The sequence below is a fragment of the Corvus moneduloides genome, chromosome 17 (assembly GCF_009650955.1).
Source record: "Corvus moneduloides isolate bCorMon1 chromosome 17, bCorMon1.pri, whole genome shotgun sequence".
Taxonomy (NCBI): domain Eukaryota; kingdom Metazoa; phylum Chordata; class Aves; order Passeriformes; family Corvidae; genus Corvus; species Corvus moneduloides.
In genome coordinates this window covers 7774299-7791493 of record NC_045492.1, presented here as the reverse complement: position 1 = coordinate 7791493, position 17195 = coordinate 7774299, and the positions used below count along the sequence as shown (strand labels likewise).

The 17195-nt window shown below is 58.0% G+C and overlaps 2 protein-coding genes across 6 annotated transcripts; one reads left to right on the top strand and one right to left on the bottom strand.

The window, feature by feature from the left end:
- The first annotated feature begins 383 nt into the window (after window positions 1-383).
- TBC1D20 (TBC1 domain family member 20) lies at window positions 384-11036 on the top strand. Of its 5 annotated transcripts, none has more exons than XM_032126937.1 (8): window positions 384-530; window positions 2772-2957; window positions 4081-4164; window positions 5632-5818; window positions 6607-6708; window positions 7580-7721; window positions 8378-8565; window positions 8699-11036. In XM_032126937.1, exons 1-8 carry the CDS (start codon window positions 488-490, stop codon window positions 8970-8972), a joined length of 1206 nt encoding a protein of 401 aa, XP_031982828.1. In that variant the 5' UTR covers window positions 384-487; the 3' UTR covers window positions 8973-11036. The 5 variants fall into 5 exon arrangements, with proteins under 5 accessions (XP_031982828.1, XP_031982829.1, XP_031982830.1 ...); XM_032126938.1 differs by having other exon boundaries at window positions 393-530; window positions 4084-4164; XM_032126939.1 differs by lacking the exon at window positions 384-530 and adding an exon at window positions 688-966.
- A 1466-nt stretch (window positions 11037-12502) lies between these two features.
- On the bottom strand, window positions 12503-16678 carry SOX12 (SRY-box transcription factor 12). Its single transcript, XM_032126941.1, has one exon. The coding sequence runs from the start codon at window positions 16635-16637 to the stop codon at window positions 15738-15740; it is 900 nt and encodes a 299-aa protein (XP_031982832.1). The 5' UTR covers window positions 16638-16678; the 3' UTR covers window positions 12503-15737.
- Window positions 16679-17195: the final 517 nt, after the last annotated feature.

Below are 17195 nucleotides of genomic sequence, written 5' to 3'. Positions count from 1 at the left end.
GGACTTGACGAGCCCTTACAGAAGCGCCGGGCGCTTGTTCTCCCACTGCCGGTGTCTCAAAGCGTTGACGGGGGAGTTTGGAGGGTTTACGGCCATTTTTTATGTGGTGGCAACAGCCACTGCGTGCGGCACCGTTGTGGGTGTGCTACCCGCCCCCGACAGCGCTGCGAATAACCCGTGCCGTGGACATCGGGGAGGGTTGGGGGTTTGGTTTTTTGTTTTGTTTTAAATAACCCCTGAGGCGCACTCGGGCGGATGGGGGCAGGCTGCACGTTCCGGTTTGCGCATGCGCGGTTGCCGCCGCCTGCGTGACCCTCCTGGCAGCGCCGCGCCTGCGCATTGCGGCGCCGTGACGTCCCGCCCGCGCGCCGGCAGGCGGGGGGCGGGGGGAGCGGGCGGGGGCGGGACGGGACCGGACGGCGCGGGGAGCGCGGAGCCCCGGCCCGGTCCGGTGTCCGGCCCGGAATGCGCCGCAGCGCCCGGGAACATGGCCCGGCAGAGCCCGCCGCGCAACGGTGTCGGCGGCCACGGTACGGGCTGGGCCGGGCCCGGCGGGCGGGGGACGGTGGTTCCTCTGAGGGGGCGGGGGCTGGAGCGCCCCCTGCGGGCGCGGCGCCGCCCCCTGGCGGCGGGGCGGGGCCGGCGCTGCGCTCGGAGCCGCCCCGGCGGGAGCGGGCGGGAGAACCGGGGGTTCCGGGACCGAGCGGAGGGTTCGGCCCACCCTGCGACTGTGCGGCCGCCGCGGGCTCGGGCGGACAGGAAGCAGCCGGGCGCGGTTGGTGCTGGCGGTCCCGGCAGTGACCGAGGGCTTTGCGGCAGCGCTGGGTCTGGCCCGACCTGGCGAGGCCGTGTGCCGGTGCTCGGTGCCTGCAGCGCTGCAGAAGCACCGACGGACCCACCTGGGTTTTAGACCGCCGTCACCTTGGGGTTGTGTCTCCTCTTCCAAGTGTGAACCTGCGAGTTAAGGTCTTGTGGTTGCATAAAACATGCTTTGAAATGCACTGGTTTTGGTAATACTCGCAGCTATTGTCCACTGTATGTTTGAAAAGTGTAATTATTGGGGTCTTTATCATTAAGTCGGAGAGGAGGAGCCCGCAAGATGTGCTCCTTCCTTCCCACTACTCCTTAAGTTCTTTGTGTGTGAACAGGAGTTTTTTCTCCCGTAGGCTTTGTCTCCTCCTTCCCCAGGCATCGGTATGTGACAGCCCAGTGTGTGCGTGTGGCAGGGGATCAGGAACAGCTGGGGGTAGGGAACTGGCTGGGAATAGGGAACCGGCTGAGCAGAGCTGGCTTCTGTTGTGCAAATAACTCGGCTTACACAAGGGGCGGGAAAGGAAATAAAAGAAACTGTAGTCACTGTATGAGCGATAGGAGATTTAATGTTACCAGGAACTTGGAATTCGGAGGGAGGCGGAGCTCTGTCGTAGGCTGTTACAGCTTGTTTTGATCCAAGAAGTGTTTAAAAAGGGTCTCTGAGAAGGGAGAGCATCCACTGCTCGACCTATTTATCCTCCGAGTGTGTGAGCAGCCTGCCGACCTGCCAGCTCTCTTCAGACCTCGCTGAGAGCTGCACTTCCAGCCGGGAGCTCGCAGGCAGAGGGCCGGGGCAGTGGTTGAGGTGCCACGTGGGCAGAGGAATGAGCTCCCCTATCGCTGCCGGGAGGGTGCGGCCTTGGGAAACAGCTGTTTCTCCATCGAGGTCCTTTTAATTCCTCCCACCCCAAATCCTATAGACACGGCCCTTATAGAACGACTCCTGTTTGGATCCCAAGAGTCGTTGCATCTATGGGAAAAGCCTTTAGGGAAAAGCAGCGTTTGTGTCGTCATCCTGCACTCCAGTCCTGCGGCTGCTCAGCGAAGCCTCCTTACTGGGAACTCCTCCAGTGTGGGATATCGAGTGGCTCTCGGCCACTTCTCTCCTTCCTCACATGAGGCAGCGGTGACAAATTCCACCATGTGGTGTGAAGTAGTGTCCCTTCTCCGCTCTCTGGGAAGTGCTCTGGTGTCCTGTAAGTGTGTCTAACCCAAGCACCGTGTGCTTTGTGTATTACCCCCTTTCCTCCCTGCCCCGAGTTCCTGTGCTCCTCAAAACAGTGGGAATTGTTTCCTACTTGCTGAGCTGTGTGTGTGCTGATGCCTGGCAGGTTTGGATTTGTTGTAGGACAAGTCAGTGTGCTTATGATTCTTTAACTCTGGTATAATTATGTCCTTTCTTATGTCTGTTGCTGTCGGTGGAAATGCTCAGGCTTTTTCCTAGGGCGGCTGCACCTGGGAGTTGGTAGGAACACAGCTTTGGGAACACTTTCCTAACTTTTTTAGAATGCTTTGCTAAGTTCTGGTCTTGGGAGACATTTGACATCTGAGCTGGCAGCTGCATCAAAGAGCAAAGAGTTTCGGGATGGCTTTGCAGGGCTGTCTTGGTCCCATAGGGAGCCATGAGCCATTGGGAAGGATGGGAGCCGAGGGATCTGTCTGGACACTGGTGGTGGCTCCTGTTTCAGGAGAAGCAGCATTTGCCTCCCACGGTGGGACCCCCAGGGTTAATAGCAAGCAGTGAGAGTGCCCTTTGAGGTGCCCCCAATGCTGAGCCTGCAGAAATGGGGACACTCAGCTGGAGGAGTCACCACGAGAGTCATCCCTGTCCTGACAGTGTGACGACTGTCCTGTGTCATCTCCTTCGTGTGTGTGTGACATCGCTGTGAGTGGCTGTTGCTCGCCCCCGCTGTGTGCTGGCACTGCCTGTCAGCTCACATCTCTGTGACCTTTTGCAGACTTTGATGCTAAGAAGAAAAGAAAAGTGGCAGAGATTTACCAGGCTCTGAACAGTGACCCCATCGACGTGGCGGTGCTGAGGCGGATGGCAATCAGCGAGGGCGGGCTCCTGACGGATGAGATCCGGTGCAAAGTGTGGCCAAAGCTGCTCAGTGTTAATACAGACGACCTGCCCCCTCTTCCAGGTATGGAACAGCCTGGACTCAGCTGCTCAGGAAGAACAGCTCAGTGACCTTTGTCACTAGAGGAGGAACGTGCTTTCTGACCTATCTTTTCCCTCTGTGTGTTGCATTTCCCACTAAGCTCATGTACAAAGGGGACTCACTGCAGCACCAACAGTGTGCTGTATGTAAACAATACACCACTTCTGAAAACAACATTTGTTGTTTCCTTTAGTGATAGTCATGAAATCAGTTCATTATGGACACGGTCAGTGTGGCCCTGAGCATTAGCTGACATATGTAAGTTCACCTGCAGCAGAAAGAGTCAGACTTGATTTGTTTTGTTCCCATGAAGAGGTGGCTGTGCTGAGCCCTGGCATGGCCAAAATCCTCCCGAGGTGTCACTTGCAGGAAGTAGTTTGTTGTGTGAAGCATGTGTGTTTTTTGGTCAGAACAGGCACAGGGACAGCAACCTACCTGGTGAAGTACCCACATGGTTTTTAAACCTTAGCAATGCAGGAGCTCTGGGTCCTGTAGTTTTTATAGTCACCTAGGACAGGTTTTGTTGTTGTTCCTGATTCTGTGGTCGTTTGGAAATGTGCACCCCCCCCGCCTCAGTCAAGAGCCGGGTGACATTAGGGGTGATGTGAGGTGACCAGAGCTGCTGGAAGACAATGTTTAACTTTACATGATCGCATAGAAGGAATTTGCTGGCTTGCTGAACTTTTCTTTTTTAACTGTCTTAGCTAATCCTGGGTGAGGTTTTCTTCTGAATTGTTTCTATTTTATAAATGATTCTTTGTGGTCTCCACAGCACTCTTCCGGTTCTGCTGCTGAGTACACTTTGAATTGCACAGCAAAACTGTGGAGCAGAGATGTTTCTAGGAGTGCTGGGAGTGCTGTCAGTTTAAGCACTTTAACATGTGTTGTTTAAAGAAATAATTGCCTCATTTGCTGCTAGCATCAGAGTGTGTGGCAGTAAAAGTGCAGGGACAGGGCTGACATGAAAAAGGGGATATACAGTGGAGTAGGGAGTGTGTGCAGCCTCATGTCCACCTTCAGCAGGGATCTTCCCAGCTCCCTCACCTCATTCTCTTCCCAGTACAGTTGCGCTACTTCATGTGAACCCTGTTCCTCTTTTTCTCAGCAGGGAAGGAGCTACGAGAGGACAGTAAGGATTACCAGCAAGTGTTACTGGATGTGCGGCGATCCTTGCGCCGCTTCCCACCAGGTGAGGGAGAATTCTGCTCTTCCCACTCTGTGGGGGCAAGAGCAATGCCATGGGGCTCCTCCTGGCTCAGACTTCCCTGGGAGGCTGCAGAAGGTGACACTCCATTACTCCAGGGGCCTGACTTCTAGAAAACCTTTTTCTGGTGAGCTCACAGCAGCTGCTTCTTGCAGTGAAGCCCTTCTGCAGCCATCAGTTTCCTTCAGCTGTCTCTGCACAGATGGTTTTTGATGTGGCTCTTTCAACGTTGCACTTCCCCTGCCCCACTGAGCCCCTCTGCCAGCAGGCTGCTACTGCTAGATAGTTGCAGCAGAGAGAGGACAGATCCTGCATGGATCTTGTGCACTATGACCTGTTGAGATTAGGACAGATGGAAAGCTTGAGAAACATGCCATTTGCTTTGGTTTATTTTAGTCCATGGTCTAGCTCAGGGCCAGGGAAGGCGGGTTTGTCTGTGCTTAGAACAACCCCTGGTATAAAACAGTCTCAAAATCAGGTTCTTGCACCAAATTTAATAGCACTTGGAACATTTAGAAGCAAAATGGTTTTGCAGTTGTTTAGTTCTGATGGGAGACTTGTGCCTTGTGTTATTTATAAAATGCTAAATCCAGCAGCTTTCTGTGCAGAGCAGTCATTATTTTTGGCCAGAACCTGCTTCCCCCTTCTGCCACTTTTATTTTGTGTAAACACTTGATTCGCTCTGATTCTTGCAGGCGTGGATGCTGTGTGCAGGCCTGATTCCTGAAGGCTCTGCTCCTACGGATTTTTTTGCCCTTGAATGGCAGCCTCCTGCCTATTTTTAACCACATTAGTGAAGCAGAGGAAAAGGAGAACTTTGTCATTGCAGGATCTCTGCTGGGACTCTCTGCTTGGCCTTTGGGCGTTTTATCTGTTGACAAGGACTGCCAGAAACTGGCTGCAGCTGTGCAGGGCAGGAACAATGTTTTCCCTGTGACATCCTGTCCCTAAACAAGTTGTTAGCAGGGGACTGATACAAAGTTGTTCTGGTGGAGGCCTCGCAGTCTGATGCAGTTGGCACAGTTTCTGTGAAAATGGGTCCCGTTGAATTTTTTTCTAGAACTCCTGGGAAATTAAAAATTACTAAAACAGCCTCATCAGTGCTGGATGTGCAGAACAATTCTCTCTTCACAGCAGCACTGTGCAAACATCAGTAAACCCTGCTCTCATCCTCCACAGTGGCTTCCTTGCAGATAAGGGTTCTGCAGATCTAAAGATTAAACCTCTCAGCAACTGGCCAGCTTTCCCTGGGCCTGGAGAGTTTTGGGAGACAGCATTAGGGCTTTGAATAGTTTTTTCTGCCAGTTTTACCTCCCTCCCCTGTGCACCACTTCCCTTGGGATCAGGCAATTTAGTAAATGCACAGGTGCTCCTTGCACACCACAGTCGTCCTTGCTCCCACAGCAGGCACTGGTAGGTGACACAGCTGTGCCACCTCTGCTGTTCCCACAGGGATGCCGGATGACCAGAGGGAAGTATTGCAGGAGGAGCTCATCGACATCATCCTCCACGTCCTCAAGCGCAACCCCCAGCTGCACTACTACCAGGGATACCATGACATCGTGGTCACCTTCCTCCTGGTGGTGGGGGACAGGCTGGCCACGGCACTGGTGGAGAAGCTCTCGACGCATCATCTCAGGTACTCAGTGGGAGGAGAGGAGCCAACTGCGTGTCCTCAGGCTGTGGGGATACCTGCGCAGGTGGAGCTGGCCTGGAAAGGGAGCTGGGAAGGCAGAGCCTTGCGTTAAAGCAGCTTCCTGTCGTGCCTGTACCCAGAGGGGTGCTGTGAGAACAGCCTGACCCACAACAGTACATGGCTTTGCAGGGAGCTGTGCCCTGGGGAAGGGATAATTGACGGCTGTCAGTTAATTTGTAGCATCTCTTGGAGCTGGAAAAGCCAACGCACATGCATTATTCATGGTTGTGTGGCTGTCAGAGCCTCTCCAGTCCTGGGGGCTGGTTCAGCACCTGCCTCCCACTTGTCCTTGCATAGCCCTGGGCACTGTGGTCTATATTGCCCGGTGTCCTGTACTTCACATGAAGAGTCTCTCCTGTCTGTGCACTGAAATAAGAGCAGGCTTCCAGCTGGGGAGTGTGGTTTGGAGGGATTATCTCTCCTCTCCCAGGCAGGAGTCAGATCTTGGGTGCTGGAAAGGCTTTGAGGTTCTTGTGTGCACAGCAGCAAAATAAGAAGTGTCAGCTGACAGCAGCATGATGGTCTGGGCCTGGGTTCTGTGTGCAGCTCAGCCCTGTGTGTCCTAGACAAGCAGGAAGGAGGCTGTTCCAAAGAGACAGAATTCTTTGGGGCTGGGGGCCACCCTGCCAGCAAGGCTGTTTCTTGCATGTACTTCACCTTCTGCTGCCTCCCTGGAGGGAGAGCCGGCTGACATTGTTGCTTCACAAAGCTTTTTTTAAATCTTTCCTCAGGGATTTTATGGACCCAACGATGGATAATACCAAGCACATTTTAAATTACCTGATGCCCATCATAGACCGGGTGAACCCTGAGGTGCATGACTTCATGCAGAGGTATGCAAATGTTCCCTTAGAGCCTCTTGGCTCTCCCCTGCTGCTGGTCTCAGGTTACTGTTCATAGGGCCGTTTGCACCAGCACATCCCCAGCACCACAGTGACTTTTTCAGGGAGTCCACAGCTGTCCCACAGCTGATGGTGACACCCCAAAGCCATGTGGCACTCATTTCTGAGCAGGCTCAAACCTGTGCTGCCTCTCTGGAGGGGCTTTACATTCTGCTATCTTCATCCCAGTTGTCTTCAGTCTGTGTTGGAAAGGCTGGGGATTTGGGGACAGTGTTGTACAAAATGCTACAACTGCTTCACGTGACCACTTGTGTGGCTGCTGGCACCTTGCTGTGGTTTGTTGTTAGTTCTGGGGATAATTCCCTGATGTTGCATTAGGGACACACACGTGTGCCTGGGCAGATGAAGCAGAAGCAGGAAGGTGAATGGGAAGAGTCAGTTCAGAACCCTTTTTGGGGCAGGTGTGTCTTTTGTTTCACAGCCAAGATGTCTTTGGGTACCAACCCTGATTGCAAACTCCCAGAATTAGTAAGCCCTCAGGGTGGGAAGGAACTCAAACATCTGGCTGTGCTGCAGGGCTTCAGTTGCCCTCAGGCCAGCAAGCCAGACAGTGCCATGATACATCACACATTCAGGGTCCCCTGGAAGCAGCGTTTGGCCTCTGCTGTGGCCCTCACTGGATGTGACACAAGTAGTGGCATCACTGTGCCTGGGGGTTGTGTCAGAGGTGCAGTTCCTGCTCTGGGGGTGGGTTCAGTGCTCCACTGACAGCCAGCTCTATTTCCCCAGGCACGGCTGGGGTGGCTTTGGGAGCATTTCATCCCTGTTTCCAGGCTGACCTAATGGTTCTTTCTCTCTGTAGTGCGGAGGTGGGAACCATCTTTGCTCTCAGCTGGCTGATCACTTGGTTTGGCCACGTTTTGTCCGACTTCCGGCACGTTGTGCGATTATATGACTTCTTCCTGGCTTGCCACCCACTGATGCCCATTTATTTTGCGGCTGTGGTAGGTATTGATGGAATGGTCGGGGATTAACTGCGCTGTTCTGAGGTGGTGGGAGTTTGGGGCTGCAGAGGGAGGCTGGCAAACCCAGTGCTGGTGCTGTCCCCAGCTGCACCCTGCTCTGCAGAGCCCCCCAAGGTCAGTGATGTCCTTGGTGATGGCAAAGGACAGGTAGGATCCAGGGGAACTTGGCAGCCTGAGAGTGTCCAAATGTGCAGGCCATACCAGTTCAGTGCTGTGCAGGCAGCATGATACAGTGTTTTTATTTCCTTTCATGTACTGGTCCTGCTTCTGGTCTCATGCTGGGATGCCTCGCTGGCTGGGGACAGCCCTGCACTATGTGTCCCCCTGCCCATCCTCCTATGGCAGAGGGCAAGTCATGGAGTTAAACCCTGCTGAGGTTCTTCCCACACCTCTGACCTGCCAATAGCAAGCTCTGCTCAGCAGACAGACCTAAAGAGGCTTTCCATGGCCTCAGAGTCTCAGAAGGGGTTTGGCATTTCTCTTCCCAGTGAATGCTTCACTGCAGTGTGTCCTCCTGAAGAAGGTCTTTCAGCTGGAAGTAAAGTGTTTTTTTCTTCTGGCTCTGAAGCAAGTGCCAGCATGTACCAAGGAGTTGTCCCCACTTCCTTGTCTGTCCTCCTCTCACTCCTCTGTAGATCGTGCTGCACCGGGAGCAGGAAGTTCTGGACTGCGAGTGTGACATGGCCTCTGTCCACCACCTCCTGTCCCAGATCCCACAGGACCTTCCTTATGAGTCCCTGATCAGCAAAGCTGGGGACCTTTTTGTCCAGTTCCCACCATCCGAACTCACCAAGGAGGCAGCTCAGGCAGCTCAGGCGGAACGGTGAGTGCTGGGCAGCCCATGTGTTCCCTGCATCCCCTTGCCAGGTCTTGCCTCCCTGTGGAGATCTTCGTGACTGGAGGCTGGTCTCCGAGGTGAGCGGAGGACACTCCTTGACCTGTTCCTTCTCTTGCAGAACTGCGGCTTCCACTTTTAAGGACTTTGAGTTGGCATCAGTGCAGCAGAGACCAGACACTGTGTTGAGGCAGCGCTTCAGGGAGCGGCTCCGAGGGGAGGAGCGGCTCCGAGGGGAGGAGCGGACAAAATCCATCTTGACAAAGCCCCGGACCAACCGCTTTGTCAAGCTGGCAGTGATGGGGCTGACGGTGGCACTGGGAGCAGCTGCCCTGGCCGTTGTGAAGAGCGCACTGGAGTGGGCACCCAAGTTTGAACTGCAGATTTTCCCCTGAAGCTGGAGGAAGGGCCTTCCCTGTCACTGCATCCTTCCCGGGTGGGAAGGGCTGATATTTGATGAAGGACGTGTCCAGAAACGACCTGTCTGAAGATTATTTTTTTTTTATTGTTGCGTCCAGTGACGCTTTTGGCCTTTGTGACAGACTGAGGGAACCGGCCCAGCAGGACGGTTTCCCACACCGTGCTCACCTTGTTCCCCTCTCCCTGTGCAAGGGTGAGCAGACAGGCACTGCCGCTGTCCCCTGAGGAAACAGAGGTATGGACAAGTTTGGCTGTTCAGGTGACTGTACAAAAGGAGAGCTGTGTGTGGGCTGTGCCCAAATGATCCTGCGTTCTCCATTGGGGAAAACTAGTGGGAGAGAGAGCAGATCCTTGCCTGGAGGAGAGAGTCCAACAGGGTTTGGTCTGGGTGCTTGCGTGTGTGGGCGTGGAGGGCTGTTGCACTCCTGAGGAACAGGGCAGCCCTTTGGCTCTTCATGGCTCCAGTCTGCCCCACGATCTGCCTTCAGCTTTGCCGGTGCTCCAGCTCTTCCCTGTCCTGTAGGCACCCTCTGAGTAGAGCCAAACCTTTCCCACAACCCCGCCAGCACAATGCTGTGAGCTTCTCTTCAGTGTATAACATTCCCTGGCTCTTTTTCCTTCCTCATCTTTGCAGCCTGATCTGTTTGCAGGGGGCAGGAGCAGACCTTAGCTCCCCTCAGCTCTCAGGCACTGCCACTGCTGCACTGGCAGTGCTGTGACCATATCTGGGGTCAGTGAAGTGAGACACAAGTGCAGTCACCCTGCCGAAGGTGCGTGCTGTCATGTGCCAGGTTATGCTACCACAAGTCTTAGTGGCACTGTAAACACCCATTGCAGACTTCTTTAATAGCTCTGGAAGTGGACACTAACATGCCCACATGGAGAAAGGCTTTTTCCACCTTGTGAAACACTTTGCACAGGATAGAAGTTGCACTAGGAAATGTGTCAAAAAACCTTCCCCACAAGCTGATCAGGCTTCAGCATCGCCTCTGGAAACAACATGAGGGGTTTCCCAGAAAGGCCACCCTGACCCCAGCATAGCTTCCATCTCCCCACCAGTCCCTTTGGCAGTCCCAGCACTCCCTGCCTTCCAAGCTAAGCGGCAAATCCTTCTAGACGACTCGGTGTCCCACTGAGACAAAGCCAATAGACACTCTATGCCTCTACCTCTCCCCCAAGCTGCTAAATCTCCCTCAAGTGCCCTTACCTGTCCCTCACAGCTCCCTCCCGCTGCCTCATCATTGCTCTGTTGTGCCCAAAGCCATCTGTGCCATGCCCAGGGGCTGCACACCTGAAAATGAGGTGTTAGTTGAAGGGATTTGGGGATAGAGAAGAAAACTCATCCCCTGCAAAGCTCAGCACCCCCCACTTCCACCCCTCTTGGCCCATTACTGCCCTGGGTATGTTCTGGTTTGCTCCGTGGGCCCTTGCTCATGGAAGGGCTGTGCCTTTCTGGACAGAGGGCAGGTGGGCAGTTGTCATTCCTGACTTGTGTTCCCATGAAGTTCTGAGCAGGAGTTCCCTTTGCCTCTGCAGGTGAAATGTGGAGTGTGTGAAACTGCCCTTGTCCAGGCAGGCACCAAGACCTGTTCCCTCCTCGATGGTGCCAGTGCCCTTGGAGAGACCTGGGGCTGCTCAGGGGGCTCCTCCCCATGTGGCTGAAGGCAGAGCCAATTCCTGTTCCCTTGGAACTCCCAGAGCAACAGAGCAGGACTGGGAGCTGGGTCACTTAGCACTTTAGAAACCACTGGTTGCAGGAGAGTGTGGTGACCTGGGGATGCTGCTGGAGGGCCCAGGACCGCTCTGTACACCACCCTGAGGGAGGATGGCTGAAGCCCCCCAGGAGGAGCCCCTGCAGCCCCTCCATTCCCTGGCCATGATGCACTTTAATTCTTGTGTTGTCCCTGGCAGGGGGAAGGGCCTGGGAGGAGACCATGGCTGCGGGTGCTTCAGTTACTCTGTACAAAGACTTACACACCCCCTGTAAATGCAGATTTCTACAAACCCTAAAACTGTAAAATAAACAGTTACTAAACACACTTCCTGCCCTTCCCAGGCCGGGGCTGCCAGATCCGCTCTTGTGGCACCCTGTGGCCCAGAACTGGCACCTTCCCTGCAGTGGCCAGGCCAGCTCAGCATGGCCTCACACCCAGCAAGCCCGTGGGAAGAGGAGCAGGAGCAGAGCCAAAGGGTGCGTGCGTGCCCCGGTCACTGCTCTCCATCCATCTGCCTTCCTCTGGGCCAATGCCAGGCCTTGTGTGTGCCGCTGGCTCTCCGGGGTGTCCCCCCCATCAGCAGTGTGGGGCTGGAAATAGCCTGACCTCCCGGCCTGCCCTGTACCCCAGGCCGGGTGCCTGGCCGCAGGAGGAGATCCCGGGCATGATGCCCAATTCCCAGGGCATGGTCCACTGAGCTGGGATGATACAGTTGCCTTCACCAGACTGGAAGAAGTTTTGGCTGGATGGCTCAAGGCTGGCAGCCTTGTTAGCTCTTTTTAATTCCCTGTGGCTTCTACAGGAGCCATTTTCTCAATAGCGCTTGGAGCCGTTTGGGAGGGAGAGCCTTTGGGCAGCAGGGGGGAAGGAGGAGTGGTGGTGGGAGGTATGTGGCACCTTTGGGGCAGCCAAGAGGCCACTGCCATGCGTGCCTGTGCAGGCCATGTTGGAGGCTGCACACCAGCTCCGTGTGGCCCTGACCTTTGGCAAGGTCAGGAGGGCCAGTGAGCTGTGACCGTAGCTGCCCCATGGTCCCCCCTGCTCTCGGCAGTGTCCCTGCGCAGAGACGAATCCCACGGCCGGGGGCTGCGGTGACGCCACACTGGAACATTGCTGCCCCTGTGGCACCGCCCAGGCTGCGGGCGGTGCTGGGGGCTCTCCCGTGGGTGCAGCCTGCAGACTTGGGGGTCACTGTGGCATGGGCAACCCCTGCACTTCTCCCTCCCTCGGGGACAGCCCGGTCCCCAGCAGCGCCGGGGCAGCAGGAGGGGCTGGCAGTACCCGGGGATGCTCTGGGCTCCTCTTGTTGCCGTGGCAACAGCTGCGGCGAGACTGGGGGCGGGAGTCTGGGTGTGATGCAAGTGGCGCGTGACCTCGTGGCCCCCCCTGGGCCCTCCTGTGGGTCTGGATTAGTACCCCCGGTCCCCTCCCCCTCCGCTTATTACCCTCGGTCCCCTCCCCCTGGCTGAACGGAGTCGGGGGCGGTGCCGGGATTGCCCACACACACACACACGGGTGGGGCCAGGGGCTGCATATGCACAGGCACATACGTGCACATACGTGCACATGCTCACACTGCTCCCAGGGACGCCCAGTCCACACCGACTGATGAGGGAGAACCTCCCCAGTGTGGGAGAGCCCATAGGAACTGGGGTTCAGGGTGGGAACTGACATGTTAGGGATGCTGGCCATTGGGAATCCCACATCTCCCTGGGGACCTCACATAGCCCTGGGAACCCCAAATTCCCCTGAGAGGAGTGAGGCAGCACAGAAAGAGCCAGAGCCGTGGGGAGCAGACCAACACACTTTATTCCATAATCACAACAGTCAGGATAATTGTTCGCCGAGGTTCCACAGAGCAAGGGCCAGCAGTGTCACACCCCCGAGACGGGCCCAGATGGGGTCGTCACTGCCCCTCGGCTAAAATCCTGTTTCTCCACGGTAACAGACACAGGGACCCTTCACTAACACAACACTACAAAGGTGACCCCGAGCGCTGGCACCCGTCTGCAGGCTGCGCCGGGGCCCCGCCAGCTCCGGGGACCCCCGGCCCGCTCGGCCGCCACCAGGGCAGCTGCTTCCTGAGAGAGGTTTGGTTTATTTTTATTATTTATTATTACTATTATTATTATTATTCGCTTTGTCTGGAGTGATGACGGGATGTCGCACGCGCACGCACACACGCTCGCACACGCATGCCAGCCAGCACCAGGCAGCGGGGGCGCAGCGGGAGGGGGCCGCACGCTGGGGGGGTCTCTAAGCACTACAACCACACGGCACAGAAAATCCACCACTGTCCACGACGGTTCTCCCTGACAAACACACCCGGCGAGACTCGAGGAGGGGGACAGGGGTGGGGACAGGGACAAAGCGGATGATGTTGTGCTTGCGGCCAGGGCAGGGGACCCCGGCGCTGGCTCCAGTTCTGGCACTGACCCAGAACCTGCTCCTGAGGAAATATTTCGCCTGACAGTCTGTGGAGGGATCACCCTGGCTCAAGGGTGATGCACAGCACATAGGGGACCACTGGGACCCATGTCCTCCCTAGGAATGGAAGCTGAGCCCTGAGCTCCAGGGTCAGCAAAGCACACATGTGATGCGAGACCCTCAGTGTGGCTTCAGGCCTTGCTGGTACCTGGGGGCTTTGGCTTCCCCATGGACAGGGATGGAGGGCAGGTGACCGTCAGCCTCGTTGCCCTCCCTGAAAACCCCTGGCCACAGCACGGGGTGGCTGTGCACCCCAAGAAGGCACCGAGGTGCTGGGTGAGATCTGTGTGTGTCAGAGAGCTCTGGGGCCGCTGGATCCCACGGGAACCCCAAACCCGGCTCACACATGGGAGGGGGCTTCAGATGCTCCTGGCGCGGGGCTGCCCAGGGGGTGGGAAGGCAGAGTCCCCCCGAGGCGGCGGTGAGGCGGGAGCAGGCTGCCAGAACCACGGCTGTCCCGGCGTTTATTTGGCTTTTCCACCTTTTGGGGGCGGGACTGGATCCGGTGGGGGATGGCCGGGGAGGGAGGGGACGCAGAGAAGAGGACGCGCTCTATCCAGGGAACACGTGTCTGATGCGTGATGCCCGCCTGGCTCCGCAGGCTGGCACCCGCACGGGGGTACCGAAACACCGTGGCTAATGCCAACACACACGCACAGCTACCGCTACACACCGACACATCTACACTGCTGATGGTTGACCATCGCGGGGGGGCCTCGAGAGGCCCCCAGGGACTGGGCTGGGGGACATCAAGCATCCCTGCAAAGGGCCTGGGGACACACCTCTCCCTGTACTGCAGTGCCTATCCCCATGGCTGAGCCAGGGCCACCAGCAGCAGGGCCAGACACCTACTTGGAGGCAACCTCAGGGGATGCCAGGACATGAGAGGGGGATGTCCTTCCCCCGGTCATGGCTCAGTCCAGCCTGACAGCAAGGGGCAGGCACGGGGTAGCCTGTGACTGGGGGAACTGTCAGCCCCAAAACAGGGAGGCAGAGTCCCAGGCAGCAGGTGCTCCGCTGCCGCCAGCACCCCACTGGCCGGGAAGGTTCTGAGGGGCCCCCACAAACACAGAGCCCCTGGGGAATCGGGGTCATGGGGGACTGCAAGGGCTGCTTCAAGCAGCAATTGCCACCGAGCCCAGTACAGCTCCTACAGACGCTGCCAGCCCCAGCCATGACCACGTCCCCAGGGACGTGTGGGGTCCCCACCCAGCACAGCTGTACCAGAGCGCAGCCCCTGCCCCCCCAACCACAGCCTGCGGCAGCTGCCGAGCCAGCACTGCAGCCACGTGCTCCCGGCAGTGGGAGGAGGCGGCTGTTGCAGGCAGGAGCCATTAGGAAAAGCAAAGAAAATCCCAGCTGGAGGAGCCGCTGCAGCAGCATCTTCCCTGCCAGCATGTTCCTGCTCTTGGCGGGGCCGGCAGCAGAGCCCAGAGTGGTGCTGTGTGGAGGAGCTCTGCGTCAGAGCATCACCCACACCCCACACGCCCACCAGCACTGGCTGCAGCTGCTCTTGGACCAGTTTGTGTGGTTGCTTAAGGCAGATTTTCCACAGCTGGCCTTCCCTGCCACCCTGCCCTTCTATGCTGCTCCCTGCCATCCCGGCAGCACGACACGCCACGGCCGGGCACAGTGAGACCTGGCTCCACTGGCCAAGGTCAGCCAACGCAGAGCAGGTCCTGCACAGGCACAGGCTCCTAGGTTAAAATGAGGGCTGGCTGCTCAGGGAAGGGCTCGTCCCCATACAATTTTGGGGTGACTCCGGACACGGGCTCCCTCCGTGGCACAGCTTTCCCCGCACAACTGCCTGGCAAAAGAAACAACACAGCCTCCCGCGCCCACGTGCTCGTCACGTGTGTGCAACTTCACTCTTCCCAAAGCGAGTGGCGGGGAGCACATGCCACAGGGAAGGAGACACTGCTGTGGGACTCTGAACCCCCCAAGCCAGGGACCCCTCACAAAATAGGGAGTTGGGAAGGGACAGTTTGGCATGGCTCGGCATCCCTCCCCAAGGGTTGCAGAGAGGAAGAGGAGAAAATTGAAGCCATGCGTTCAATGCAGTCAAAAACCAAACGGAATCAGCCATTCTCCAAGGGATGGGGAAGGTGGGGTGGGCACCAAGAGCTGGGGTGGCATGGATGCTCCTGCTTCCTGGAGAGCGGGAGGGCACACGGTGCTGGCAGAGATGGGAGCGGCCAGGAGCAGCCATGGCTGTCAGCGCCGGGGCCATGGGGGGAAGCGGCCGGGTGTGACAATGAAAACCCGATGAGATGCATTTCATGGGCAAATAACCGCGGCGGGCAGCCATGCGTCCTGCGGGCACGAGGCGACAGTCGGACAGACAGATGGATGAAGAATGGGTGCGTGCCAGGGGCGGGGGAGCAGGGGCTCTGCCTTCCAGCAGCTTCAAGGCAAAATACCTGATTCCTGCATGTAAACAGCTGGTTTCGGTTTGTTTGTTTTTTTCCTGGGTTGTTTTTTGATATGACCTGATTGTGGGTGAAAATAAAATTGAGCGTTACCTGCAGAGCGTGGGACTCAGTAGGTAAAGACCAAGTCCGAGATGCTGGACATGAGCCAGTCCCCTGCTATCATCTCCGTCACCTCGGGCGTGCAATAGTCCGGGAACTCGAAGTGCGAGGAGCCTCCCCGCGGGAAGAGGTCGTGGTCCTTGTCGAAGACGGACCAGTCCAGGGCACCACAGGTGGCGCTGGCAGGCGCCCGCCCGGGCATGATCCCCAGCAGCTCTTCCTCCAGTTCCTCGTCGGAGGAGCTGAAGGAAGAGGGAGGGGACCCAGCCGACATGGGAGAGGGGGACCCGCTCTCTGGGGACCTCCCTAGCTCCGGGCAGGGTGTGGTAGGGCTCAGGGGTGCAGGGGGCTCCTGGGGGCTGTGCTCCCCGTCGGGTGCCGGGTGCCAGGCAGCCGTGCCAGGCACCACAGGGCTGTCCTCAGCGGGCACCTCTGGTGCGGGCTCCTGCGGGGTGTCGGGGCCGGTGGGCAGTTTGGCGGGCTGCCTGCGGCTGGCTGAGACACGGCCCAACACGGAGGGTTTGATCTTCACTGGGAGCCGCGGACGGGCTGCTCCGGTGCCCACCTTGCCCTTTTTCCGAGGCCGGTACTTGTAGTCGGGGTAGTCAGCCATGTGCTTGAGGCGCAGGCGCTCGGCCTCCCTGACAAAGGGGATCTTCTCGGAGTCGTGGAGGAGCTGCCAGCGTCGGCCCAGGCGCTTGGAGATCTCGGCGTTGTGCATGTCGGGCCACTGGTCCATGATCTTGCGGCGCTCGTGCTGGGACCACACCATGAAGGCGTTCATAGGCCGCTTGATGTGCCCGCTCGGCGTCTTGCACCAGGCGGGCTCGGTGTCACGGGCGGGCAGTGGGGCGCAGGACTCCCGCCGAGCCTCCGCGCCCCGGCCCCGCGGGCCGCGCTGCACCATCCCGGAGCCGGGTACCCCGCCGCCGCCTCCGCCTCTTCCTCCTCCCCTCCCGCCGCCGCCTCCCTGCCCGCCGCTACGCGCCGCGCCGCGCCGCCCCCATTGTGCGGAGCGGGCGGCGGCGGGGCGGGGCGCAGGCGGCCGCGACGGGGCCCGGGGGCGCACGGCGGGGCCGGCTCCGCCGGGGCGGCGGCCGCGGCAGTGCTCCGGAGGGGCCCCGGGACGGCCCGGTGGTCTCCGGCTCGGAGACGCTCTGCAGCGGTCCTGTCCCGGGATGCTCTGCACCGGTCCGAGGATGCTTCGGAATGCTCTGTAGCACCTCGAGGGTGCTCGGTACCGGTCTGAGGATGCTCCGGGATGCTCTGTACCGTCTCGGAGATGCTCCGCACCAACCCGGGGATGTTCGGCGCTGACTCGAGGATGTTCCGGGATGTTCTGTACCGGCTCGGGGATGCTCCGCACTGCCCGGGGATGCTGCACGCCGCGAGGGCTCCGCCCCGGGGTTGCTCCGCTCCCCGCCGCCCCGGTGATGCCTCCCCGGTCAAATCGGCAGATGCTTCG